Consider the following 26,622-nt stretch of genomic DNA (forward strand, 5'->3'; position numbering starts at 1 on the left):
ACGACCCTGGCACCTGTGCCGAGCCACCAGTCATTTCAACAAATGTCTTTCAGTTTGGGCTTGTCTGATGTTTCTCATGGGGAGACTGAGGCCGATTGTTCTCGTTTTTTTGGCAAGAGTATGACAGGAGTGTGTAACCTCAGGGCAGCAGACCAGGGGCCCCGAGGTGTGACACTGCCCTCTGGGAGGTGGCGCCCGCTCGTGTCCCCGCAGCAGCGCTGGCTGTGGGGAATGGGCATCTTCGGGGGGTGCACTTTGAGTTTATGCGGACACCTTGGCTCTCCCCAGACTGCCCCCCGTGCCTTTGGCATCCACCCGCGGCCTTGCCTCCAACAACGATCACCTAATGGGGTTCATCCCATCTCCTGGAGGAGGCAAATGAGGCCCACAGAGCCAAAGCCACTTGCCCAAGCCCCACAAAAACCACGGCCTTCCTCTGCTCAGAATCCTGCCATGGCTCCATCTCATTCAGAGCAGAAGCCAAAGTCCCTTTGCCACCCATGAGGCCCCGACGCCCCGTGCATCTGGCCCCCAGACGTCCCTGGCCGACCTCATGCGCCCCTGTCTCCCGCGCCTGCTCCCCAGGACAGCTTCCCTGCTCGCCCTCCAACTGCTCCCACTTCCCAAGCCCTGCGCTGCCTCTTCCCTTGGCCTGGAACGGCCCTGCCCCCACCTGCTTGTGTCATTTCTTCACTTCCGCGTCTCTGCTCAGAAGTCACCCTGTCCACGAGGCTTCCCCAGCGGCCCTGTCTGAACCCGCGCTCCCGCCCACCACGTCGCATCCCCGGCCCCCTCCCTTGCTTGCATCCTCGCCAAGGTGCCACGGTCCTGGCTGCAGCTTCGTGAGGACAAAGGAGTTTGTGCGTTTTCTTTCCTGCTGTAGCCCAGGAATCCAGCGAGCGCCCAGCACAGAGCAGCACTCAGTCAACTGCTATAGAATGAGTTAATAAACTTCAAAACATGACTGAAGGGCTTTTGTTTTCAAGTAACAGAAAAAAACTCAAATGGACGTAGCTTTGCAGGGGGCGTCTGGGCAACTCCAGGGGAGGGAGAGGCCACAGGAGAAGGGCTTTTTGTACGGTGGCCTCAGCTCTGCGGGACACTCTCGGCCCTCTGGGGCACCTGCCTGTTGGCCCAGCCTCGGGCGGCCCCTCGGAGCTGAGGAGAGGCTGCTGGGCTCCTGCGACGTCATCGAGACTCCAGCTCCTTCGCTCCCCACCTCTCCTCAGCCGAGTGAAGGCTTTGCTCTCGGGCAGGCCCTGACAGTGGGTGGCTCGTGTCATCTCGTAGCTACCACTTCCAGTGGAAGAAAGGAAGACTTCTCTTTCCCAAGATTTCCAGACAATTCCGGGTCTTGTTGGCCCAGGTTGCGTGGAACGCCCATCCCCAAACCAACCACTGTGGACAGAGGGTTTGAGTCCTCTGATTGGCCCGGACTGGGCCATGCAGCCCCCCTTGGTGCTGGGGTGGGGTCATTTCACCCCCACCCGTACCCCACCTGCGTGGACTGGGACTGGAGAGGGGAGGCTTCAGGAGGAAGACTGGGGATTCTTGGGGAAAAGGAAACAAATGCTGGCTGAGCCAAATCCTTATCATCCTGTACCTAGCATCACAGGCCCCTCCCGAGCTCCCCCCACCCCACTGGGTTCTGCTTCTAGGCCTAGGTGGGGTCCGGGCATCTGTATTTTTAGGAAGCATGCCAAGCAGATTTTGATTTGCAGCCAAGTTTGGGAACGATTGGTCTATGGAGTTTCTCTTACTTCCCCGGAGTAAGAAGGAGGCCCATTTCACAGATGTGATTCTCAGGTTTCTCAGTCGACAGGCACCGGCCGGAGTTCATATTCATCCTGTTCGAGACGGGGTTAGGAGACACCAGCCGCCGACTGCCCCCAGCATCTTCTCCCTCCTCACCCCCAGGGGCTGACGTCATGCCACTGCCTCCCCCACTTCCGGGCTAACCACGTGGCCCAGGACGGTCAGGATGGCCCACCTTCCTGGCCAGAGTGATGGATTGAAAAATGGGCACATGGCAGAAGCCAGGCCAACAAGGGTCTTCTCTGGGGCTTTGAGGGGTGGGGGATCACCCTCATGCAAGTGTGTTCTCTGCTCACTTTAGGGACCCAAGTACAAAGACCACATGAGTCCAGAGGGCTGACAACAATGTTTATCTCAGTGTGGGAAAAGCACAGCCTGAGAATAAAAACCAGGGTAAAGGAAAGCAGAGCTGAGAGCTGGAGAGACGCTGCTAGTTATATCACGTTCGCGACCCGCATTCAGCAGTGACCAAAGCAAACGCAAACACTGGTCATCTCGGTTGTATGGGTCCACACTTCTCTCCTGCTTCACTTAAGCCGGTTGGGGTTGGAATTCTGTAAGCAGAAATTAGAGCAGTGCAAATTAGCTCAGCTGTGGATGATGAGGGACACATCACCTCCCCTACAATCAATGCAAGGCGAAGACCTGTGGGTGGGTTAGAGACAAGCATTAGAAATGTCTTTTGCACTAGGAAGGTTGAAGCATCCCACCTGGAAGCCAACACATTTGCTAAGCCCGTCTGTTCATGAGGCCTGGTGCAAACCCCCGAGGGAGACAGAGGAGCTTCCGGAACACTGGTAAGACATGGCATTGCCCTCGACGCCTGAGAATTCTGGGCAGTCATTATAAAAACCACCTGGGAAACAAGTCGCACAAAGCCTGGCGTGCGCGCGAGGACAGGAGAGAAGGACAGGGCAGACGAAATAACTGGAAAGATAATAGCTGCATTTTTTCCAAAATTGAGGAAAGATATTAGCCTACTGATTCAGGAAGCTTATGGAACCCCAAGTAAAATAGATACAAAGAAAACCACAAATAGGCACATCAGAATTTAACTGCTGAGAAGCAAAGATAAAGAGCAAAGCTTCAAAGAAGCTAGAGAAAAGGTACATTATACGTCATGAATGACAACTGACTTCCCATCGCTGGAAGCCAGAAGTCCCCGGAACAGCATCTTAAAAACGCTTAAAGGAAAAAGAAGCCTGCCAACCTAGCCATCCATATCTAGCCAAAACATTTAGAAATGAAAGTGGAATAAAGACATTTCAGACAGACAGTAGCTGAGGTGAGTAATTTACAAAGGACCGGCACTAAAAAAGATGCTAAAAGATCTTCTTGTTGAAAGGAGCACCAGAAAATTCAAATTCCAGATACATGTAAAATACCTTTCAAATTGTCTTGATTTTATACATCTTTAGAAAGGTCTTGACTGTTCAAAGCAAAAATAACAAGATATTGTAGAATTGATAGCATATGTAGAAGCAAAGTAAACACAAGAACATAAAGGAAATTATGTTGTCAAGTCATTATTCTGATGGAGAAGTTAAATATTATTCAAAAGTAAATTAAGCTAACTTAAAAAACATGTGAAGAAATAAAAGGTAAACGCCAATACTGGAATTAAAATGGAATGCTAAAAAAGATGTGATTTAGTCAAAAGAAGGCACGGAAGGAGGAACAAAGAAACCGAGCAAATGAAATGACTAGAAAACACACACCAAAATAATCCAATTATATCAATAAACACAATAAAGGAAGTACACCAGCCACTCTAATAAGGCAGAGATTTAAATACTGGATAAAAAAGAAAGACTCAATATATGACGTTTATAAGAAACACACTTCAAGTGTAAAGATACAGATAGGTTGAAAGGAAAGGAGTGGTTAAAAATGCATCATATTAATGCTAATATTACAAAAATGGCAATATTGATATCAGACAAAATATACTGTAAGAAAAATATTATTACTAGAGCAAAGTGGGATAATTTATGATAAAATGGTAATTAATCAAGAATATTTGATAATCCTAAATGTGCATACACTTGAAATTAGAGCTTCAGAATACATAAAGCAAAAATTGATGAAACAAAAGGGAGAAAGAGACAAATTCACAATCACAGTTGGAGATTTTAACACAACTCTCTCACTAATTAGTAAAACAACTAGACAAAAAAGTCAAAGCGGTAGATAATGTGAACAAACTACCTACCCTGACTCAAGAAGAAATAGATCTCAACAGACTAATAACTTATAAAGAGATTGAATGAGCAATCAAAATCCTCCCAACAACGAAAAAAGCCCACATGGCTTCACAGGGAAATTTCATGAAACATTCCAAGAAGAATTAACAACAGTCCTACTTAAACTCTTCCAGAAAATTGAAGAGGAGGGAACACTCCTTAATTCATTCAATGAGGCCAACATCACCCCCATACCAAAGCCATATAAAGATATCATACACCGGTATCTCTCATGAATATAGATGTAAAAATTCTCAACAAAATGCTAGCTAATCGAATCCCACAGCACATGAAAAGAATTATACACCATGATCGAGTGGGGTTAATCCCTGGAATGCAAGGATGGTTCAACACGAGAAAACCAGTTAATGTAAGGTACCACATGAACATAACGAAGGAAATAACCACATAATCATCTCAATGCAGAAAAGGAATTTGACAAAATCTAGCACCACTTCTTGATGAAAACACGTAGAAAACTAAGAATAGAAGGAAACATCCTCAACATGTTAAAAGGCATAAACGAAAAACCAACTGCTAACATGATACTCAATGGTGACAGCCTCAAAGCTTTCCCTCTAAGATTAGAAACAAGATAAGGATGCCCACCGTCACCACTTTTATTCAACAGTGTACTGGAAGTTCTAGCCAGAGCAATTAGACAAGAAAAAGAAATAAAGTCATCCAAATTGGAAAGGAAGAAGTAAAAATTTCCCTATTGTAGATGACATGCTCCTATAAACAAAAAATCCTGAAAAATCCACAGCAAAGCTCTGAGAGCTAATAAATTAATTTAGTGAAGTGGTGGGGTACATGATCAACACCCCAAAATCGGTGGTGTTTCTGTACACTAGTAATGATCAATCAGAAGAAGAAATCAAGAAAAAATTTCAGATACAATAGCAACTAAAAGAACCCAACATCTAAGAAGAGATCTAATCAGGGATGTAATGGACATTTTATTCAGAAGACTACGAATTATTGCTTAAAGAAATCAAAGACCTGAATAAATGGAAGGACATTCCATGTTCATAGATTGGAAGATTAAATATTGTCAGGATATCAATTCTACTAAAGCAATTTATAGATTCAATGCAATTCTGATCAAAATTCCAACAACCTTATTTGCAGAAATGGAGAAGCCAATCACCAAATTTAAACGGAAGTATAAGGGGCCCTGAACATTCACAGCCATCTTGAAAAAGAAGAATGAAGTTGGAGGACTGATACTTCCCAATCTTAAAACTTATTACAAGGCCACAGTAATCAAAACAGTATGGTACTGGGTCAAGGGCTGTATTAGTTAGGGTTCTCTAGAGAAACAGAATCAACAGGGAACACTTGCAAATATAAAATTTATGAAAGTGTCTCACGTGACCGTAGGAACGCAGAGTCCAAAATCCACAGGGCAGGCTGCGAAGCCGATGACTCCAATGGATGGCCTGGATGAACTCCACAGGAGAGGCTCACCAGCCAAAGCAGGAATGGAACCTGTCTCCTCTGAGTCCTCCTTAAAAGGCTTCCCATGATTGGATTTAGCATCACTAATTGCAGAAGACACTCCCCTTTGGCTGATTATAAATGGAATCAGCTGTGGATGTAGCTGACGTGATCATGACCTAATCCTATGAAATGTCCTCATTGCAACAGACAGGCCAGTGCTTGCCCAATCAGATGAACAGGTACCACAACTTGGCCAAGTTGACACCTGTCCCTAACCATGACAAGGGCAGATACAGAGGCCCAATGGAATTAAATTGAGAATTCAGAAATCGACCTTCATATTTATAGTCAACTGATTTTTGGCAAGGGAGCAAAGACCACTTCATTAGGAAGGAATGGTCTCTTCAACAAATGTTGCTGGGAAACCAGATCTCTATCTGAAAAGAATGAAGGTGGATCTTGCACCATATACAAAAAAATCAATTCAACATGGATCAAAGACTTAAACATAAGAGCCAGAACTCTAAACGTCCTAGAAGAAAATGTAGAGAAGCATCTTCAGGACCCTGTGTTAGACAATGGTTTCTTAGACTTCGCACCCAAGGCACAAGCAACAAAAGAAAAAAAAGATAAATGGGACCATATCAAAATTAAAAACTTTTGCACATCAAAGGACTTTATCATGGAAGTAAAACTACAAACTACACAATGGGAGAAAATATTTGGAAACCACATATCCAAAAAAGAGTTTAATATCGGGATATATAAAGAAATCCTTCAACTCAACAACAAAAAGACTAATAATTCAATTTAAAGATGGGTGAAAGACTTGAATAGATATTTCTCCAAAGAAGATATACAGGTTACCAAAAAATACATGAAAAAATGATTAACATCATTAACCATTAGGGAAGCACAAATCAAAACCAATTGAGATACCATTTCACACCCACTAGAATGGCTACTATTTTAACAAGTGGAAAATAACAAGTTTTGGAGAGGGTGTGGGGGAATCATTAACACTCAGCTGCCAGTGGGAATGGAAAATGGTACAGCTGCTGTGGAAGACAGTCTGGCAGTTCCTTATAAAGTTAAGTACAGACTTATCATGACCCTCAATCTCACTTCTAGGATATATCCCAAAGAATTGAAAGCAGGGATTCAAACAGATAACTTGCACACTGATGTTCCTAGTGGCATTATTCCCAATTGCCAGAAGATGGAAGCAATCCAAATGTCTACCAATAGATGAGTGGATAAACAAATGTGGTATAGGCACACAATGGAATATTGTTCAGCCATAAAAAGGCTGAAGACCTGATATGTGTGATACATGGATGAACCCTGAAGATATCCATTGTGTGACATAAGCCAGACACAAAAGGACAAAGATTGTATGACCTCACTGATACGAAATAACTAGAATAAGCAGACTCATAGAGTCAGAATCTAGAATATAAATTACCAAGGAATAGGGGAATAGAGAGTTAAGGCTTAAGATGTGCAGAGTCTCTATTTGGGACAATGGAAAAGGTTTAGTAATGCATGGTGGTGATGGGAACACAACATTGTAAAGGTAATTAACAGTCTTGAATGCAGTTAAAGGGGATATTTTAGGTTATAAATATGTAACTAGAATAAAATTAAAAAAAAAAATCCACGGAATGCACAACACAGTGAATCCTAAATTAAGCCATGGACTATAATTAACAATAAAATTATAAAATATACTTTCATCATTTTTAACAAATGTACTGCCCCAAATGTAAATTGTTACTCATAGGGTGTGTTCTAGTTTGCTAGCTGCTGGAATGCGATATACCAGAAACAGAATGGCTTTTAAAAGGGGGAATTTATTAAGTTGCAAGTTTACAGTTCTAAGGCCAGGAAAATGTCCCAATTGAAGCAAGTCTATTAAAATGTCCCATCTAGGGCATCAATAAGAGGTTACCTTCACTCAGGAAAGGCCAATGAAGCTCAGAGTTTCTCTCACAACTGGAAACACACGTGGTGAACATGGCGATGTCTGCTAGCTTTCTCTCCAGGCTTCTTGTTTCACAAAGCTTCTCTGGCAGCGTTTTCCTTCTACATCTCCAAAGGTCTCTGGCTGCTTGTGATTCTCATGCTGTACTCTTTTCAAAATATTTCCTTTTTTAAAGGATTCCAGTACACTAATCAAGACTCACCTGGAATGGGTGGAGTCACATCTCCCTCTAATCTGTGGGATAATCTAATCAAGTTTCCAACATACAGTACTGAATAGGGGTTAAAATAAACAGCTGCCCCAGCAAGGTGAATCAGCATTAAAGCACAGCTTTTCTAGGGTACATCATCCTTTCAAACCAGCACAGGGTATTATTCAGGAATCCTGTATTTAACACATGATTTTTCTGTAACACTATAACTTCTCTAATAAAAACAGTAGAAACATTAGATTAAGTTGAGTGAAAGAAGACAGATATAAAATAGTAATACAGTATGATTTCCCTCTACGTGAATCTCTAGAACAGGCAAATCTGTCTTTGGCGATGGAAACAGAGGATGCCTGGAGTGGGAGGATTGACTGGGAACAAGGGATAGAGGAACTTTCTGGGTAGGACTTTGAAAATGCACCTTACCTTCTTTTGGGTGCTGGTTAGTTATGGGTATATAGTTGTAAAAACTAATTGAACAGAATACTCAAGAACCATGCATTTATATTCCTTCAATTTTATACCTCAATTGTAAAACCCTCTGTAAGACAGGCAGCATCATGTTCCCATTTTCAAGGTGAAGGAGCAGCCACAGGGAGGGCAGGTGAACTGCCCAGGTGTAAGGTCAGTAAGCGCAAGTTGTGTGTGTGGGGGTAGGGGGATGCAAATCCTACTTTGCCCAAAGCCAAAACCAGAGCTGTGAACTTTCGCTTCCTGCAGCTTTTCTCTTCCCGTATAAATAAAGGCATAAATACGTGATCACATCAGCCAAGTCCAAGGACCTTCAACATACTAGCATTTGAATGTCAAGTGCCTTGAGACAGATCTCAGGGGAAAGGACACAGACTTTGAAGAACTTACATTTTGACGCGTTTTCTTCTAACTGGTGAAATTTCTAAACATTTGTAACGGAGAACGAAATGCACATTAGCCGTTAGAAACCCAAACTGGTGAGACAGCAGAAGAAATTCTAGAAAGCAGCTGCGGACACTGCTGAAGCGTCAGAGCAGAGGGGCCGACGGGCTGAGCGCCCCCGGATGTGAGGCCCGGCTGAGCCCGAGCTGCCCGAGCTGCAGGGCCTCTGCCTGTCTTCACCTTTCCACCTCTTGCTCCTCGGCCTCCAGGAAGCGCGTCTCCGGGAGAACTGAACGGAGGCATTGCACGCGGTGTGTACTCTCAGGTGCACAGGTGCTCCAGGCAAAACCCTGCTCTAGGCCACTCCTCAGCTCTGCTGAAAAGGCATCGCGGGGCTGATTTGGTCCTTGAGACTCTGTCTGAACCACCAGAGAAAGAACCTTCCTTCCTCTTATCCTTCCCTTCCCACTCCCCACCCCCACATCCAGTAAGATGTGCCTGGAAATCGCTCCAATTTGTCGGTGGGGCTTCCAGTCCTGGGAAGCCAGCAACAGCTGGTATGCACGAGATTTTGCCATCAGCCAGGAAGTCCTTCACCAAGGGCTGAAATTCAGGACTCAGCAATGTGAGATTCTCAAAAGGATCAAGGAAACAAGCATCAACTATAAATCTGAAATCAAGAGTCCTGTGAAGACTGAATACCTTCCACAGCGCTAGAGAAAGGGAACTTTTTCAAGCAGAGTAAAAAAATCCATATAGCAATAGCTGGAAACAAAGGAGGCAAGGAAATAAAAGGCACAAATACCAAACAGAAAGCATTGTGTTTAATCTAGAAGACAGAAATAAAACCAAACTTATCAGTTCTGACAACATACCTAGGCAATGGATTTTAGGAACAAAGCTTTTCAGAATCTTTGATAACATGGAAAAATACTCTTAATTTAATAGTAATTGAAAAAGTAGGACAGTAAGCCATAGAAAAAAAGCTTTCTCTCTCTGGTTTGAAGGAAATATACCAAAATATTAATAGTGATTATCCCAGGTGGTACGATTTTAGGTGATGTTGATTTTCTTCCTTAAAATGTTCTTTAATTTCCAAGAATTCCATAATAAGCCAGTATTTGCAATGCATTTGGCAGTGAGTTATGGCAATTCAGAATGTTGTAGCCTTAAATCATGAGGACATTTTTGTTTATTTATAAGAATCTGAAAGTTAATGGTTTCAGGGTTGGTCTAGAACCTCACCAGTGTAATCAAGGAAGAGGCTTTGTCTGTCTTTCTGCTCCACCATCCACATTGCATTGGCATTTGTTGTTAGGCCTGTTGTCTCATAGACATAGAATGGCTGCCACAGCTCCGGGCACCGTGGTCTTATTCAAAGACAAGAAGCAGAAGTGTGGCCAAGGGCAGAGGCAGAATTTTTTCTCAAGTCTGCCTTGCCTTTTATTAGGGTGCAAAACTCCTTACTAAAAGCTCCCTCGTCAGACATACCTTTACTTTAAATTGGTCATAGCTAGCACATATGGCCATCTCTATACACCTTCCCCGAGATCATGGGAAACTGTAGTTAATACATGAAAAAAAAAAAAAAACCAAGAAACAGGATTATGCTGATAGGGAAGGAGGAATTGCTTCTGGGAAGATGCTCATAGAGTCTGCTCCAAATTATAAAAGAAAAAGGCAGAATACAATAGTAAAGGGCGATATGCTTCTGATAGATAAGAGGAGGAGAGACAGCTACACACAGACACATCCTAAGCCTGTGTGAATGCTTATTGCCAAAAGAAAGAGACAGAAGGAAAGGCATTAAAATGTCAACTGTTTCTTCTTGGGTAAGATTTTGTTTCAGTCATGTTGATTTTCTTTCTTGTACGCCTCTCTGTAATTTCAAGGTCTCTGCAATGAACACAATTACAAACTTTTTTTCTTTCACAAATCTTCACACAATACAGTCCATATATGGCGTACAATCAGTGGCTCACAATACCATTGCATGGTTGTGTATTTATCACCATGGTCGTTTTTAGAACATGTACATCACTGCAGAAAAAGAAAAAACTCATAGATCCCGTACCCCTTACCCCTCCCTCTCATTGACCGCTAGTATTTCAATCTATCCAATTTGTTTTATCCTTTATCCTCCAATATTTATTTATTTTTTATCCATATATTTTTTTCTCATCTAACCATACCCTGGATAAAAGGAGCATCAGACACAAAGTTTTCACAATCAGGTCACATTGTAAAAATTGTATCGTTATACAATCATCTTCAAGAATCAAGGCTACTGGAATACAGTTCAACAGTTTTAGGTACTTCCCTCCAGCCACTCCAATATGCCATAAACTAAAAAGTGACATCTATATACTGCATACGAATAACCTCCAAAATAACCTGTCGACTCTGTTTGAAATCTCTCAAGCACTGACAATTTATTTTGTCTCATTTCTCTCTTCCCCCTTTTGGTCAAGAAGTCTTTCTCAGTCCCGTGATGCTGGGTCCTGGCTCATCCTGGGAGTTCTGTCCCACATTGCTAGGGAGATTTACACCGTGGGAGTCATGTTCCACGTAGCAGGGAGGGCAATGAGTTCACATGCTGAGCTGATTTAGAGAGAGAGGCCACATCTGAGCAACAGAAGAGGCTCTCTGGGGGTGACTCACAGGCATAATTTTAAGAAGGTTTAGCCTGTCCTTTGCAGGACTAAGTTTCATAGGGGGGAACCCCAAGATCCAGAGCTCAGCCTATTGACTTGGTTGTCCCCACTGCTAATTACAAACTTTTTAAATTAGAAAAATCTTAATTAAAAAGAGCGCTCAGGGGCATGCAACGGTGGCTCAGTGACAGAGTTCTCACCTGCCATGCTGGAGTCCTGGGTTTGATACTTGGAGCTTGCCCATGTCAAAAAAAAAAAAAAAAAAAGAGAGAGAGCCCTCAGAATTCTCGCTTGGCATGCTGGAGTTCAATTCCCAGTGCAATTCCCAGTGCATGCCCATGCTAAAAAAACAAAAACAAAAGAGCCCTGTGACTTGTGGTTGACTTTACTGTCAACTCTTTTTTTTTTTTTTATTAATTAACGGAAAAAAAGAAATTAACCCAACATTTAGAAATCATACCATTCTACATATGCAATCAGTAATTCTTAACATCATCACATAGATGCATGATCATCGTTTCTTAGTACATTTGCATCGGTTTAGAAGAACTAGCAACACAACAGAAAAAGATATAGAATGTTAATATAGAGAAAAAATAATAATAATAGTAAAAACCAAACAAACGAACAAACAAAAAACCTATAGCTCAGATGCAGCTTCATTCAGTGTTTAACATGATTACTTTACAATTAGGTATTATTGTGCTGTCCATTTTTGAGTTTTTGTATCCAGTCTTGTTGCACAGTCTGTATCCCTTCAGCTCCAATCACCCATTATCTTACCCTGTTTCTACCTCCTGCTGGACTCTGTTACCAGTGACATATTCCAAGTTTATTCTCGAATGTCGATTCACATCAGTGGGACCATACAGTATTTGTCCTTTAGTTTTTGGCTAGACTCACTCAGCATGATGTTCTCTAGGTCCATCCATGTTATTACATGCTTCATAAGTTTATCCTGTCTTAAAGCTGCATAATATTCCATTGTAGGTATACGCCACAGTTTGTTTAGCCACTCTTCTGTTGATGGAGATTTCGGCTGTTTCCATCTCTTTGCAATTGTAAATAACGCTGCTATAAACATTGGTGTGCAAATGTCCGTTTGTGTCTTTGCCCTTAAGTCCTTTGAGTAAATACCTAGCAATGGTATTGCTGGGTCGTATGGCAATTCTATATTCAGCTTTTTGAGGAACCGCCAAACTGCCTTCCACAGTGGTTGCACCATTTGACATTCCCACCAACAGTGGATAAGTGTGCCTCTTTCTCTGCATCCTCTCCAGCACTTGTCATTTTCTGTTTTATTGATAATGGCCATTCTGGTGGGTGTGAGATGATATCTCATTGTGGTTTTGATTTGCATTTCTCTAATGGCCAGGGACATTGAGCATCTCTTCATGTGCCTTTTGGCCATTTGTATTTCCTCTTCTGGTAGGTGTCTGTTCAAGTCTTTTTCCCATTTTGTAATTGGGTTGGCTGTCTTTTTGTTGTTGAGTTGAACAATCTCTTTATAAATTCTGGATACTAGACCTTTATCTGATATGTCATTTCCAAATATTATCTCCCATTGTGTAGGCTGTCTTTCTACTTTCTTGATGAAGTTCTTTGATGCACAAAAGTGTTTAATTTTGAGGAGCTCCCATTTATTTATTTCCTTCTTCAGTGCTCTTGCTTTAGGTTTAAGGTCCATAAAACCGCCTCCAATTGTAAGTTTCATAAGATATCTCCCAACATTTTCCTCTAACTGTTTTATGGTCTTAGACCTAATGTTTAGATCTTTGATCCATTTTGAGTTAACTTTTGTATAGGGTGTGAGAGATGGGTCTTCTTTCATTCTTTTGCATATGGATATCCAGTTCTCTAGGCACCATTTATTGAAGAGACTGTTGTGTCCCAGGTGAGTTGGCTTGACTGCCTTATCAAAGATCAAATGTCCATAGATGAGAGGGTCTATATCTGAGCACTCTATTCGATTCCATTGGTCGATATATCTATCTTTATGCCAATACCATGCTGTTTTGACCACTGTGGCTTCATAATATGCCTTAAAGTCCGGCATCGCGAGACCTCCAGCTTCGTTTTTTTTCCTCAAGATGTTTTTAGCAATTCGGGGCACCCTGCCCTTCCAGATAAACTTGCTTATTGGTTTTTCTAATTCTGAAAAATAAGTTGTTGGGATTTTGATTGGTATTGCATTGAATCTGTAGATCAGTTTAGGTAGGATTGACATCTTAACTATATTTAGTCTTCCAATCCATGAACACGGTATGCCCTTCCATCTATTTAGGTCTTCTGTGATTTCTTTTAGCAGTTTTTTGTAGTTTTCTTTATATAGGTTTTTTGTCTCTTTAGTTAAATTTATTCCTAGGTATTTTATTCTTTTAGCTGCAATTATAAATGGGATTCATTTCTTGATTTCCCCCTCAGCTTGTTCATTACTAGTGTATAGAAATGCTACAGATTTTTGAATGTTGATCTTGTAACCTGCTACTTTGCTGTACTCATTTATTAGCTCTAGTAGTTTTGTTGTGGATTTTTCCGGGTTTTCGATGTATAGTATCATATCGTCTGCAAACAGTGATAGTTTTACTTCTTCCTTTCCAATTTTGATGCCTTGTATTTCTTTTTCTTGTCTAATTGCTCTGGCTAGAACCTCCAACACAATGTTGATTAATAGTGGTGATAGTGGACATCCTTGTCTTGTTCCTGATCTTAGGGGGAAAGTTTTCAATTTTTCCCCATTGAGGATGATATTAGCTGTGGGTTTTTCATATATTCCCTCTATCATTTTAAGGAAGTTCCCTTGTATTCCTATCCTTTGAAGTGTTTTCAACAGGAAAGGATGTTGAATCTTGTCAAATGCCTTCTCTGCATCAATTGAGATGATCATGTGATTTTTCTGCTTTGATTTGTTGATATGGTGTATTACATTAATTGCTTTTCTTATGTTGAACCATCCTTGCATACCTGGGATGAATTCTACTTGGTCATGATGTATAATTCTTTTGATGTGTTGTTGGATACGATTTGCTAGAATTTTATTGAGGATTTTTGCATCTATATTCATTAGAGAGATTGGTCTTTAGTTTTCTTTTTTTGTAATATCTTTGCCTGGTTTTGGTATGAGGGTGATGTTGGCTTCATAGAATGAATTAGGTAGTTTTCCCTCCACTTCAATTTTTTTGAAGAGTTTGAGGAGAGTTGGTACTAATTCTTTCTGGAATGTTTGATAGAATTCACATGTGAAGCCATCTGGTCCTGGACTTTTCTTTTTAGGAAGCTTTTGAATGACTAATTCAATTTCTTTACTTGTGATTGGTTTGTTGAGGTCATCTATGTCTTCTTGAGTCAAAGTTGGTTGTTCATGCCTTTCTAGGAACTTGTCCATTTCATCTACATTGTTGTATTTATTAGCATAAAGTTGTTCATAGTATCCTGTTATTACCTCTTTATTTCTGTGAGGTCAGTAGTTATGTCTCCTTTTCCATTTCTGATCTTATTTATTTGCATCCTCTCTCTTCTTCTTTTTGTCAATCTTGCTAAGGGTCCATCAATCTTATTGATTTTCTCATAGAACCAACTTCTGGTCTTATTGATTTTCTCTATTGTTTTCATGTTTTCAATTTCATTTATTTCTGCTCTAATCTTTGTTATTTCTTTCCTTTTGCTTGCTTTGGGATTAGTTTGCTGTTCTTTCTCCAGTTCTTCCAAGTGGACAGTTAATTCCTGCATTTTTGCCTTTTCTTCTTTTCTGATATAAGCACTTAGGGCAATAAATTTCCCTCTTAGCACTGCCTTTGCTGCGTCCCATAAGTTTTGATATGTTGTGTTTTCATTTTCATTCGCCTCGAGGTATTTACTAATTTCTCTTGCAATTTCTTCTTTGACCCACTTGTTGTTTAAGAATGTGTTGTTGAGCCTCCATGTATTTGTGAATTTTCTGGCAATCTGCCTATTATTGATTTCCAACTTCATTCCTTTATGATCCGAGAAAGTGTTGTGTATGATTTCAATCTTTTTAAATTTGTTAAGACTTGCTTTGTGACCCAGCATATGGTCTATCTTTGAGAATGATCCATGAGCACTTGAGAAAAAGGTGTATCCTGCTGTTGTGGGATGTAATGTCCTATAAATGTCTGTTAAGTCTAGCTCATTTATAGTAATATTCAGATTCTCTATTTCTTTATTGATCCTCTGTCTAGATGTTCTGTCCATTGATGAGAGTGGGGAATTGAAGTCTCCAACTATTATGGTAGATGTGTCTATTTCCCTTTTCAGTGTTTGCAGTGTATTCCTCACGTATTTTGGGGCATTCTGGTTCGGTGCGTAAATATTTATGATTGTTATGTCTTCTTGTTTAATTTTTCCTTTTATTAGTATATAGTGTCCTTCTTTGTCTCTTTTAACTGTTTTACATCTGAAGTCTAATTTCTTGGATATTAGTATAGCCACTCCTGCTCTTTTCTGGTTGTTATTTGCATGAAATATCTTTTCCCAACCTTTCACTTTCAACCTATGTTTATCTTTGGGTCTAAGATGTGTTTCCTGTAGACAGCATATAGAAGGATCCTGTTTTTTAATCCATTCTGCCATTCTATGTCTTTTGATTGGGGAATTCAGTCCATTGACATTTAGTGTTATTACTGTTTGGATAATATTTTCCTCTACCATTTTGCCTTTTGTATTATATATATCATATCTGACTTTCCTTCTTTCTACACTCTTCTCCATACCTCTCTCTTCTGTCTTTTCGGTTCTGACTCTAGTGCTCCCTTTAGTATTTCTTGCAGAGCTGGTCTCTTGGTCACAAATTCTCTCAGTGACTTTTTGTCTGAGAATGTTTTAATTTCTCCTTCATTTTTGAAGGACAATTTTGCTGGATATAGGAGTCTTGGTTGGCAGTTTTTCTCTTTTAGTAATTTAAATATATCATCCCACTGTCTTCTAGCTTCCATGGTTTCTGCTGAGAAATCTACACATAGTCTTATTGGGTTTCCCTTGTATGTGATGGATTGTTTTTCTCTTGCTGCTTTCAAGATCCTCTCTTTCTCTTTGACCTCTGACATTCTAACTAGTAAGTGTCTTGGAGAACGCCTATTTGGGTCTAATCTCTTTGGGGTATGCTGCACTTCTTGGATCTGTAATTTTAGGTCTTTCATAAGAGTTGGGAAATTTTCAGTGATAATTTCTTCCATTAGTTTTTCTCCTCCTTTTCCCTTCTCTTCTCCTTCTGGGACACCCACAACACGTATATTTGTGCGGTTCATATTGTCCTTGAGTTCCCTGATACCCTGTTCAAATTTTTCCATTCTTTTCCCGATAGTTTCTGTTTGTTTTTGGAATACAGATGTTCCATCCTCCAAATCACTAATTCTATCTTGTGTCTCTTTAAATCTATCATTGTAGGTATCCGTTGTTTTTTCCATCTTTTCTACTTTATCCTTCACTTCCATAAGCTCTGTGATTTGTTTTTTCAGTTTTTCTATTTCTTCTTTTTGTTCATCCCATGTCTTCTTCATGTCCTCCCTCAATTTATCGATTTCGTTTTTGAAGAGGTTTTCCGTTTCTGTTCGTATATTCAGCATTAGTTGTCTCAGCTCCTGTATCTCATTTGAACTATTGGTTTGCTCCTTTGACTGGGCCATATTTTCAATTTTCTGAGCGTGATCCATTATCTTCTGCTGGCGTCTGGGCATTTAGTCAGATTTCCCTGGGTGTTGGACCCAACAGGTTGAAAGATTTTTCTGTGAAAACTCTGGGTTCTGTTTTTCTTATCCTGCCCAGTAGGTGGCGCTCGTGGCACACGTTTGTCTGCGGGTTCCACCAGTAAAAGGTGCTGTGGGTCCTTTAACTTTGGAAAACTCTCGCCGTGGGGGAGGTTCGCCAGCCGAAGCAGCTTGGAAGAGTGCCAGCCGTCCCGGGGGTCCGAACGCAGGGAGGGTCACCAGCCACCGCAGCCCGGGAGAGCGCCCAACCAAATTTCCTAGTCGGTCTGGGGCGCCAAGCATGGCGGGAGGGCACCAGCCGCCGCAGCCCGGGAGAGTGCACCGTTCCCAGCCGGACCGGGGAGTCACGTGTTTGGAAGGGACCCCCCGGTTACCGTTCTCCGCGGTCTGGGGATTTCCGATCCAATTCTCTCAGTTGGTCCGGGGGCCTCGCTTGGTGGGGGCGCCAGCCGCCGCGGCTTGAGGGGACTGCCTGCCCAATTCTGCCAGCTGGCCTGGGAAGGAGGAAGGAAGGGACTCCGGCTGCTTGCTGCCCTGCCCGGGGAAAGCCCGCACCCCTCGGCGATCTCACCAGAGCTGGTTCTCCCAGACAGTCAGCCATTCCAGGATGGGGTACGCTGTCCCTTTGATCTCCGTCATGGCTCCGGGAGGTGCTCTGTATCGTCTCCACTCCCCCAGTAGCTGTTCTGGAGGAGGAAAGGTGAGGATGGCAAGGCTGTCGAGGCCAGTGGCGGAGGAGCCGGTGAAGGCGGAAGAGGGCATGGTGGTGGTTGGAGAGCCGCTGGAGCAGGAGGAGAAAGGGAAGGATAAGATGGCGGATCGACTTTACTGTCAACTCTTCACACACCCTGACCATATAAACTTCATTATAAATATGCTGTCGTTTACCCTTACAGATTGCTCAAGTGCAATGTTGTATGTGGGTTATCTAATTTAAGCCTCAAAAAAATCCCTGTGAGGTTGAAATCATTATTGGTCTCACTTGTCATATAAGGAAACTAAAGTTCAGGGAAGTAACGTGACATGACCTACATCACACAGTAGGAAATGGCTGAGCCAGGATTCAAATCCAAGGTCTATCTGATCCCGGGTCTTGAGCCCATAACCACAACCCATACTTCTAAGCACAGCGCCATCCCATAGTGTCGGATGCGATGTACATAATGTAGTCCCTTATTCCCATTCCTGTTTTCCCTAATTTTGCTACTCGTATGTGCCTCTACACAGAATATATAGCATTACGTTATCTTTATAAATCATACTGTTCTATATTGTGCTGGTTTGAATCTGTGGTGGACTCCAGAAAAGCCACGTCCTTTCATGCACATTCAATACTGCTGGCTGGGAGCTTTTTGACTGTTCCCATGGAGATGTGAGTAACTTCTGATTAGATGGTTTCCATGGAAATGGGACTCCACCCATTCCAGGTAGGTCTTGATTAGTTTACTAGAATCCTTTAAAAGAGGAAACATTTTGGAAAGAGTCCCTTTTCAGAGCCATGGAAATGATGAGAGCCAGAGCCCATGCCACCGGAGACCTCTGGGGATGAAGGAATACATCCTGGGGGACCCTTGGGAAACAAGGAGCCTGCAGAGGAAGCGAGCAGACATTGCCAGGTTCACCATGTGCCTTTCCAGTTGAGAGAGAAACCCTGAACTTCATCGGCCTTTCTTGAGTGAAGGTAACCTCTGTGGGTGCCTTAATGTGGACATTTTTATAGACTTGCTTTAATGGGAATAGTTTCACAGCCTTAGAACTATAAACTAACAACTTATTAAATCCCCCTTTTAAAAAGCCATTCTGTTGCTGGTGTATTACATTCTGGCAGCTAGCAAACTAGAACATATACGAATCTTTCTGAAATTTGCTTTTTACACCTAATGCTATGATTTTGAGATTTGGCTTTCTTGATACGTGGCCCTTCTTTTCATAAAATATTTACCTTCATATGATAAGATATCTTTTCCACTCTCTTGTGGATGGACATTTAGGGTTTTGCTCCATTGTCTTTCACCATTATAAATGACACTGCAATGATTATCCTTGTGTGAGCACCCAGGGATACATGCAGGGGCTGTGACCAGGGGTGGAAATCCGGGGCTGGGGGTCCTGGATGTTGAGAGCAGCTTGTGACAATCCCTGTAGCTCCACATACTTGCAAATATTTGATATTACCAAATAAATAATTTTATCATATGGGATAACTTTAAAGTTAAGAAGATAATCTTAAGTTAAAAAGAAAACTTGTACTTTTTAAGTATTCGGGACTTATCATGTCATTGAATAGTGCTCAGCTAAGAGTCAAATCATACTGAGTTTGTCAAGGCAGATAATGCTTTCTTTTAAAACCAGCTTTAATGAGGTACAATTCACATGCAATAAAATCACCTACTGTAAGTACAGTCGATGAGTTTTGATGACCGCTCATGTCTATGTCTCTGCTGCCACAACTGAGACATAGAATATTTGCATCACCCTAAAGATTCCCTGTGCCCCTTCCCAGCCAATCCCCACTCCCTCCCTGGGCCCAGGAAACTGCGGTCTGCTTTCTCTCCCTACCTATTGGACTGGTCTTTTCTAGAGTTTCATATAGAGGGAATCACACAGTATCTACTCTCTTGTGTCTGGTTTCTTTGACTCAGCATGTTTTTGAGACTCACCCACATTGTTGTGTGGTCAGGAGTTATTTCTCCTCTGGCTTTGTCATATCCCATGCTCTCCACCCACTCATCAGCTGATGGACATTTGAGCTGTTTATACATTTTTGGCTATCATGAATTATGTTGCCATGGGAGAATTTCATGTGCAGGTCTTGATGTGGACAAATATTTTGATTTCTTCAGTGTAAATATAGTAAGGACACTGGGAGCTCATGGCATTGCCGGCAAGGCTGCGGTTCCAGGTGGAGAAGCAGGCAGGAGCAAGGGGACTCTGGGAGGAGGCAAGTGTGGACTTACCCATGTCTCCAGCTCTTTGCCACTCTGAGCTCAAATTCCAGAGACAGAGCCCCTGGTTGGCCTGGCCGGGGTCACTCCTGTGCCCTGTCCTCGGCCAGGTTAGGGTCACACCTAATCAGCAGCTCCCCTAGGGTCCCCAATGCGCATGTGGTGGGAGAAGAGAGTTGGTAGAGGACCTGGACTGGATATGGGAGGAGAGGTTAGAAAGCCTTCCCTCCCTCCCTCCCTCCCTCCCTTCGTTCCTAAAATATTTATTTTGCGCCTACCAGGGGCAACTTCTGTGATGGCTGCCACAGCAAGACACAGGTAGGGAGGGCAAGAGGAGGCAGGTCCTGGGCTGGGCAGGACCCACAGTTGAGTTTGTCCACGACCCCACACCAGTCAGGGCAGTGCCGTGGTGCCGGCCAGACCTGCACTGGGATCTCGGTTCTGCTCCTCGCTAGCTGTGTGACCTTGGCAGGTTGCTGCACCTCTCTGAGTCTGTTTTCTCATCTATTAAATGGGAATAAGAATTCCTACCTCCATGGGATGATCCAGTTTTGTGGGGTCTGTTGGGATTCTTTTTTAAGAATACGGATAGAAATTGCAAGTATTACACATGGCCACATGAGCATATCACGGCCAGGACTTTGGAAGGGTCCTTTGCAAGTGAGGTCCCAGGTGCTGGACTTCCATGTAAACCCCCCTTGCAGAAGTATTTTTTTTTAATGGTGAAATGAACTAATGCATTTAAAAAACTAAACTTTGTGCCCTGGCATAGAAGCGTTCTTTATGAACAGCTAGCACGTCAGCAGCCCTTTCCGTGGGGCAGGCACTGTTCTAAGCTCCTGACAACATGCAGTCACTTATTTAGCCCTTACGGTGAGTTTATCAGGTAGGTAAAAGTGAATGCTCCATTCTGCAGGGTAGAGACTGGAGCCAGAAGGATAGATCATGAGAGCCTCGACTCCCAGCTCCTGGTGAGGGAAAGACAGGCAGCCTCCAGGGCCCTTCTCTTATCCACTGGGCTTGACTGCCTCTCCTTGGGCTTGACTGCCTCTCCTTGAAGGGCAGGGGGGTTTACTACGTCTTCTTGGATATCACGAGCATGGCTCATTGCAAAAAAAGTCTCAATAAGCAAAATGATCCTGCAATGTAGGTGAAAGCCCCTTTGGGACCTCAGAAGCCTGTTTTCTGAAGACTGCACTGCTGGTGAAAGAAAACTTTTCTCTCCCAGGGAAGTCGTATTAAAACGCGACCCCCCAGAACACATGCTCCACATGCCCCGCTTGCCAAAGTCCCATTTCCCTGACATTACACAGTGAACTCTGAACTCAATTAACTTCCGCCTCCACTTTATATTATCCCTAATGGAAATACCGGGGACAAATCCAGTTGTGCTTTCCGTGTAATTTAACCACGCAGAGAAACAAACTTGCAGACAGTGATTTATGAGCGGAACTATGGCTCGCCCCAGATGGCTCCTTCCGAGGGAGGGTTTGTCCTCTGTGGACGCAGCTTCCGGGTGCCTGCTGGCGGGGGGTTGAGGCTGCCGAAGGGTTAACTCTGCCCATTTTCTAGAAGCACTGCGGCTTCAGACCGTTGGTCTGTACAGGCTATAAGAAGCAGATTTTTTAAAACTGCAGGACACGCCATGCAGTGACATTTTCCTCCAGGTGAGGAATAAAACCACGTGTATGAACCGTAGCAAAGGACACAGACATGAGAGGGCCACTTCTGTGCCAGGAAAGCACTCCTTGATCGCTGTACCAGCCGGAGGAGCTCATGGCACCGAATGGGAGCCCATGGGAAATGTGATCGCCAAATCGCATGGTTCGCTCCAACAAGGTTGTTTCCAAGATCGGATCTTGAAAAGCAACGTTTGAACCCTTCTCCCCGCTACCCACAAAGCTGTTAATGCACCAGATGTGAGACCAATTCAGAATCTTCAATCTCCTTCAAACTCTGCAGTGGCCTCTCACTGCCCCTGGGATAAAGGCTGTACCCTAACATGGTTAAGAGATCCCAGCCTTGTCTCTCACTCTCTGCTGAGACCTGGGACTTCCCGTCCTGAACTTCCCCCAGTTCCTCCAGTGCATCACAGGTTTTTTATGGGTTTTCAGAGCCTCTCTGCCAGGATATTGGTCTAGATAAAATAGGCTGTTTTTGCTGGCCCAGCAGAATTCCCTCTTCTCCTGTTAATGGTGTCTCAGTTTCCTTGGAGACTTACCCTCCCTCAGTCTCCAACCATATAATTTGACCGAGCTTTTGGGGAGGAAAAGGACCAGGCCTAGCCAAACTGGAGTCAACCCTCAGGACTTTTGCTGGAACCACTGAGGATGAGCAAATGTCTTTCCACCAGGGTTGTTGAGCAGATGGGAGGTCAGCCTGGAGCTACTCAAGCTTAACTTTGTCATCATGAGAGCATTGTCTGCTTAAGGATGGAAGGGCAGAGAGGAATTCAGAACCAAATGAAAGAGAGAGAGTTTCCTGATGATGTCACTTGAGCTCCTAGATCCAACCATACTTGAAGCTAACCACTCTGCTACTTTCTAGTTGCCTGAGCCAAGGCATTTCCACTGCATGAGCTAATGTAGTTCCCTTTTTGCTTAAGGCAACTTGAGCTAAGTTTCTATCAATTGCAATGAAAAGGTTCCTCAAGAAATGTGCTTTCTCTTTTATTTGGTTAACACTCAATCATCTCCAGGTTTCAGCTTGGAGGCCCCCCTGATTCCTAAGTCTGGGTTGCACTTCTCCTCTGTACACCCACAGAGCCCTATATTTTCCTCATATTAGGACTTATCCCATTGCATTGTTTGTGTGTATTTACTTCTTTGGTTCCCTCCCTAGACTCGGAGCCACGAGTCATGGGCCGTGCCATGATATCTGCCATTGAGCCCTGACTGGTGCTGCATGGTAGGCTGTTAGTGATTTTTGTTGATCTGATGAATTACTTATTTAATTAAAATCATTGAACCTGTATCAAGAAGGCTATATCAATCAATTTCAAGTGGATGGGATAGATGTCTGAATCACTGTGTTGAGAATTCTGAGACCGATAACAAACTCATCAAGAAAAAGTGCTCCGATCGATTAGTGATGTCTGGCGTGGGTGTGGGAACAGGAGCTGCAGTATGTGTGCAATGTGCCAGCCAACTTTGCTCTGCATAATGGCTAGGTTATTCTTCTCCGATTGTTCTCTATTTGTTCCATGGTGGATATCTTGTGTCTTTAATTTGATCATGCTCTCATTGAAAGCACAGACCAGATCTTTCTGGATCAAATATATACCTTCTCTGAATCAGAGCCCGGCATTTCGTGGCAGATGGGCCTCCGTCCTTTCAGTACCACGCGGTGCAGCATCACAGCTGTAACCATCCAGCCTGAGCCACCACTCCCTGTGGCCTGATGTGGGAAGGGCCAGGAACTGCTTCTCCCCCACTTCATAGATCAGGAAAGACAGAAAGACTCTTTCTACTCAGTGGTGGTGCTACTTTTTGACATTCAGGAGCACAGGCCACCCATCAATCAAAAGGTTAAAATAATCCCTAAAAACAAAATAAACAACAGGCTTCAAAAATCCCTAGGAACGAAACCAGTGAGTGAGTCGGATGTGCCAGTTGATTCTCGGGTCCACTTGATGATATCTGTTCTCTTCCATACTGTTGGGCTGGAAACCTTCAGACTGCAGCACCTAGACCCGGTTCTACCACGGGAAGAAGTGGGGGCTTCACAGAAGGTGGGAGGCAGGGAGAAACCAGGGACCCAGCGACGCCTCTGGCAGCATGGTGGTGGTATGGCAGCAGCGTGGTGGTGGCAATGTGGCTGTGGTGGCGGTATGGTAGTGGCATAGAGGTGGTGGGAATGTGGCAGTGGTGTGGCAGTGGCATGACAGTGACGTGGCAGTGATGTGATGATGGCATGTAGTGGTGTGGCAGGGGCAGTGAGGCAATGGTGTGGCGGTGGCGTGGCGACGGCGCGGTGGTGGTGTGGCAGTTGTGTGGCAGTGTTGTGGCAGTGGTGTGGCATTGGCAGTGTGGCATTGGCAGTGTGGCAGTGGCAGTGTGGCAACTGCAGTGTGGCAGTGGAAGTGTGATAGTGGTATGCCAGTGGCAGTGTGGCAGTTGTATGGTAGTGGCAGTGTGGTAGTGATGTGGCAGTGGCCATGTGGCATGGTGTGGCAGTGGTGTGGCAGTGTTGTGGGAGTGGCAGTGTGGCAGTGGTGTGGTGTGGCAGTGTGCCAGTGGTGTGGCAGTGGTGTGGTGATGGTGTGGCAGTGGCAGTGGTGTGCTGGTGGCATTGCATTGGCAGTGTGACAGTGGTGTTGCTGTGGTGTGGCAGTGGCAGTGTGGCTCTGGCGTGGCAGTGGTGTGGCAGTGGCGGTGTGGCTCTGGTAGTGGCAGTGATGTGGCAGTGGCAGTGTGGCCGTGCAGTGTGGCAGTGACAATGTGGTAGTGGTGCGGCAGTGGCAGTGTGGCAGTGTTGTGTCAGGTATATGGAGGGGGTGGCAGTGGTGTGGCAGTGTGGCAGTGCTGTGGCGGTGGTGTGGCAGTGGTGGCAGTGGCAGCAGCATGGCGGTGGCCGCAGCGTGGTTGTGGCCGCAGAGTGGCGGTGGTGGCAGCGTTGTCGTGGCAGTGGATGCAATGCAGCCCTGGGCTGGAAGTGCGGCCGCCAACCCTGCTCAGGCAGTGTCCCCCGCAGCAGCCCCCCGTGGCCCTGGGCTGACCCTGGGGTTCCCATACCCTGCTGTTCCTCTGCCTTAGTCCTTGATTCTTCCGCAAAACACAAGACTGGACACGTGCTGACAAGACGAACTGGTCGCGTACGCAGCTTTGGGGTTACCTGCCTCACCCAGGGTCCCACTTGCTGGGAGCTGCCTCCCCCTACCCCCAGGGTGACCCGCCCTCTGGCCATCATGGGCACACCTGGTTCAGCCCGGGCCAGTCAGACGTTCTCCCCAGGAGTTCAACACTCACACCCGAGCACTGGATCTTGCTGTGTTCCTTGTGCAAGTTCTCACCTGGGGCAACACGGTGACAGGGGGTGCAGGACACTGGAGAGCCGGGGTGGGCGACACGGCAAGGCAGGGCACAGGGCACTGGACAGCTGGGGGCGGTAATAGGGCAATGGGGACACAAGGCACTGGACAGCCGGGGAGGGGGCAGAGTGTGGAAGTTGAAATCCCCTGATGGAGAGACCGGCGGTTCCGAGGCGGCGGCGCTTGCCAACGTGCCTTCTGGAGAAGGAGAAGACAGCTGACAGCGAAAGAGAAAGGGATGCAGACACGTGGGGGGGGGGGGGCCTGTCACGGAATCGCCCAGGCACCAGCGCGCATGCAAAGGGAAATTGCATCTATTTCCTAATCAACTGCCCCTCACGCGCTCCCTTCCCCTGAGTAGGTGGGAAGGAATGGACTTTTACCTCTCCGCTCAAAACGCTGTCTGGGAAGAATGAATGAATCACAACCGCCTGAAACTACACGGATAAATACTTAGAAATACAATGTTGAGTTCAAAAAGCAAGGCCCTTTGAATGACATACAATGTGATGCCATCTTTGTATATCCCCCAGGCAAGTAAGATTTTACATATTTGTTTAGTGATGCATCCATACGTGATAAAACTGTGAAAGGAAAAAGCTGAGTGATAAACACAAAATTAAGAATTATGGTTGGGGCCTGGGAGAGGGTGGCGGAAGGCACAGCAACAGGTGAGAGGCAGTGATCTCATTTATTACTGTGCTTTATGACATGTATTTCACATATAATTTTTGCCTGTGCCATACATTACAGGGTCAGTAAACTACAGTGCTCTGGTGAAATCCAGCCTGCGGCCTGTTTTTATATGTCCTGTGAGCTGAGTGATTTTTACATTTTGAAATGGTAGAAAAAAATCAGAAGATTAATATTTCACTACACATGGAAATTATAGGAAATTCAGGTTTCAGTGTACATAAATAAAGCTTTATAGGCATATAGCCACATTCGTTCATTTATGTATGTCTACGAGTATTTGTGACAGACACAGCATAGACCACAAACCCTAAATTATGTACTAGCTATCCCTTTACAGGAAAAGTATGCCAACCTCGTAAATATTACGTTAAAGTGGATAAAGACAAATGATCTTTAAAAAAACATCCCACATAGTCTAATCTAGTAACTCACATTGGTCAGCAGAGAACATGTGGTGTCAGGGCGAACTGGGCCTGGGTTCGGTTCCTGCTGGGTGGGACGAGGTGAGGGCATTGGGGCTGGGGGGCTGCACGGCACGGAGGGGGTCTCTGTCCCCAGCACAGCCTGGGCTCCGGGGACTGCTGGCAGCTCCACGGGCCTCTGAGGTAGAAGCTGACCTGGCATAGTGGGACATCTGTCCTTCCAGCTTGGCCAGAACCCAATGGCCACGTCACTCTCCCTGCAGCTCTGACTCTTCATGGCCCTTCCCCGGCCCCTGGTGCCTGGCCCCCCAGCCCCCAGCCCCTGGCCCCCTGGCCCCCTGGCTTCTGGCCCCTGGCCTGGGCTGCCCACCAAACTCAGTGACCAGGTCACACCCCCCCTGTCACACACACCCCATGACAGAGCTGCCTGCTGAGTCCCGCCTTGGGGGATCCAGGGACTGCAGAGGCCCATCCTGATCTGGAGGAGCCAGGGAAGCAGGCGAAAGCAAAACGTCAGGATCCCCGCCTTGGCCTCAGCAACTTCGCATCAGCGCAACCACCCTGGGCAGACACGGCCGTGAGAGAAGCCAGAGGAGGCCTGTTTC

General features: G+C 44.5%; 1 protein-coding gene across 2 annotated transcripts; it reads right to left on the reverse strand.

Annotated features, from left to right (window-relative positions):
* Positions 1 to 2,156: 2,156 nt before the first annotated feature.
* LOC143683201 (uncharacterized) lies at positions 2,157 to 26,320 on the reverse strand. 2 transcript variants are annotated; one of them, XM_077159402.1, is made up of 3 exons: positions 26,028 to 26,320; positions 24,882 to 25,097; positions 2,157 to 2,369 (listed from the first exon to the last, which is right to left on the reverse strand). In XM_077159402.1, the coding sequence occupies exons 1-3, from the start codon at positions 26,292 to 26,294 to the stop codon at positions 2,343 to 2,345; spliced, it is 510 nt and encodes a 169-aa protein (XP_077015517.1). In that variant the 5' UTR covers positions 26,295 to 26,320; the 3' UTR covers positions 2,157 to 2,342. The 2 variants fall into 2 exon arrangements, with proteins under 2 accessions (XP_077015517.1, XP_077015518.1); XM_077159403.1 differs by lacking the exon at positions 2,157 to 2,369 and adding an exon at positions 10,446 to 10,588.
* Positions 26,321 to 26,622: the final 302 nt, after the last annotated feature.

This window comes from Tamandua tetradactyla, chromosome 1 (genome assembly GCF_023851605.1).
Source record: "Tamandua tetradactyla isolate mTamTet1 chromosome 1, mTamTet1.pri, whole genome shotgun sequence".
NCBI classification, from domain to species: domain Eukaryota; kingdom Metazoa; phylum Chordata; class Mammalia; order Pilosa; family Myrmecophagidae; genus Tamandua; species Tamandua tetradactyla.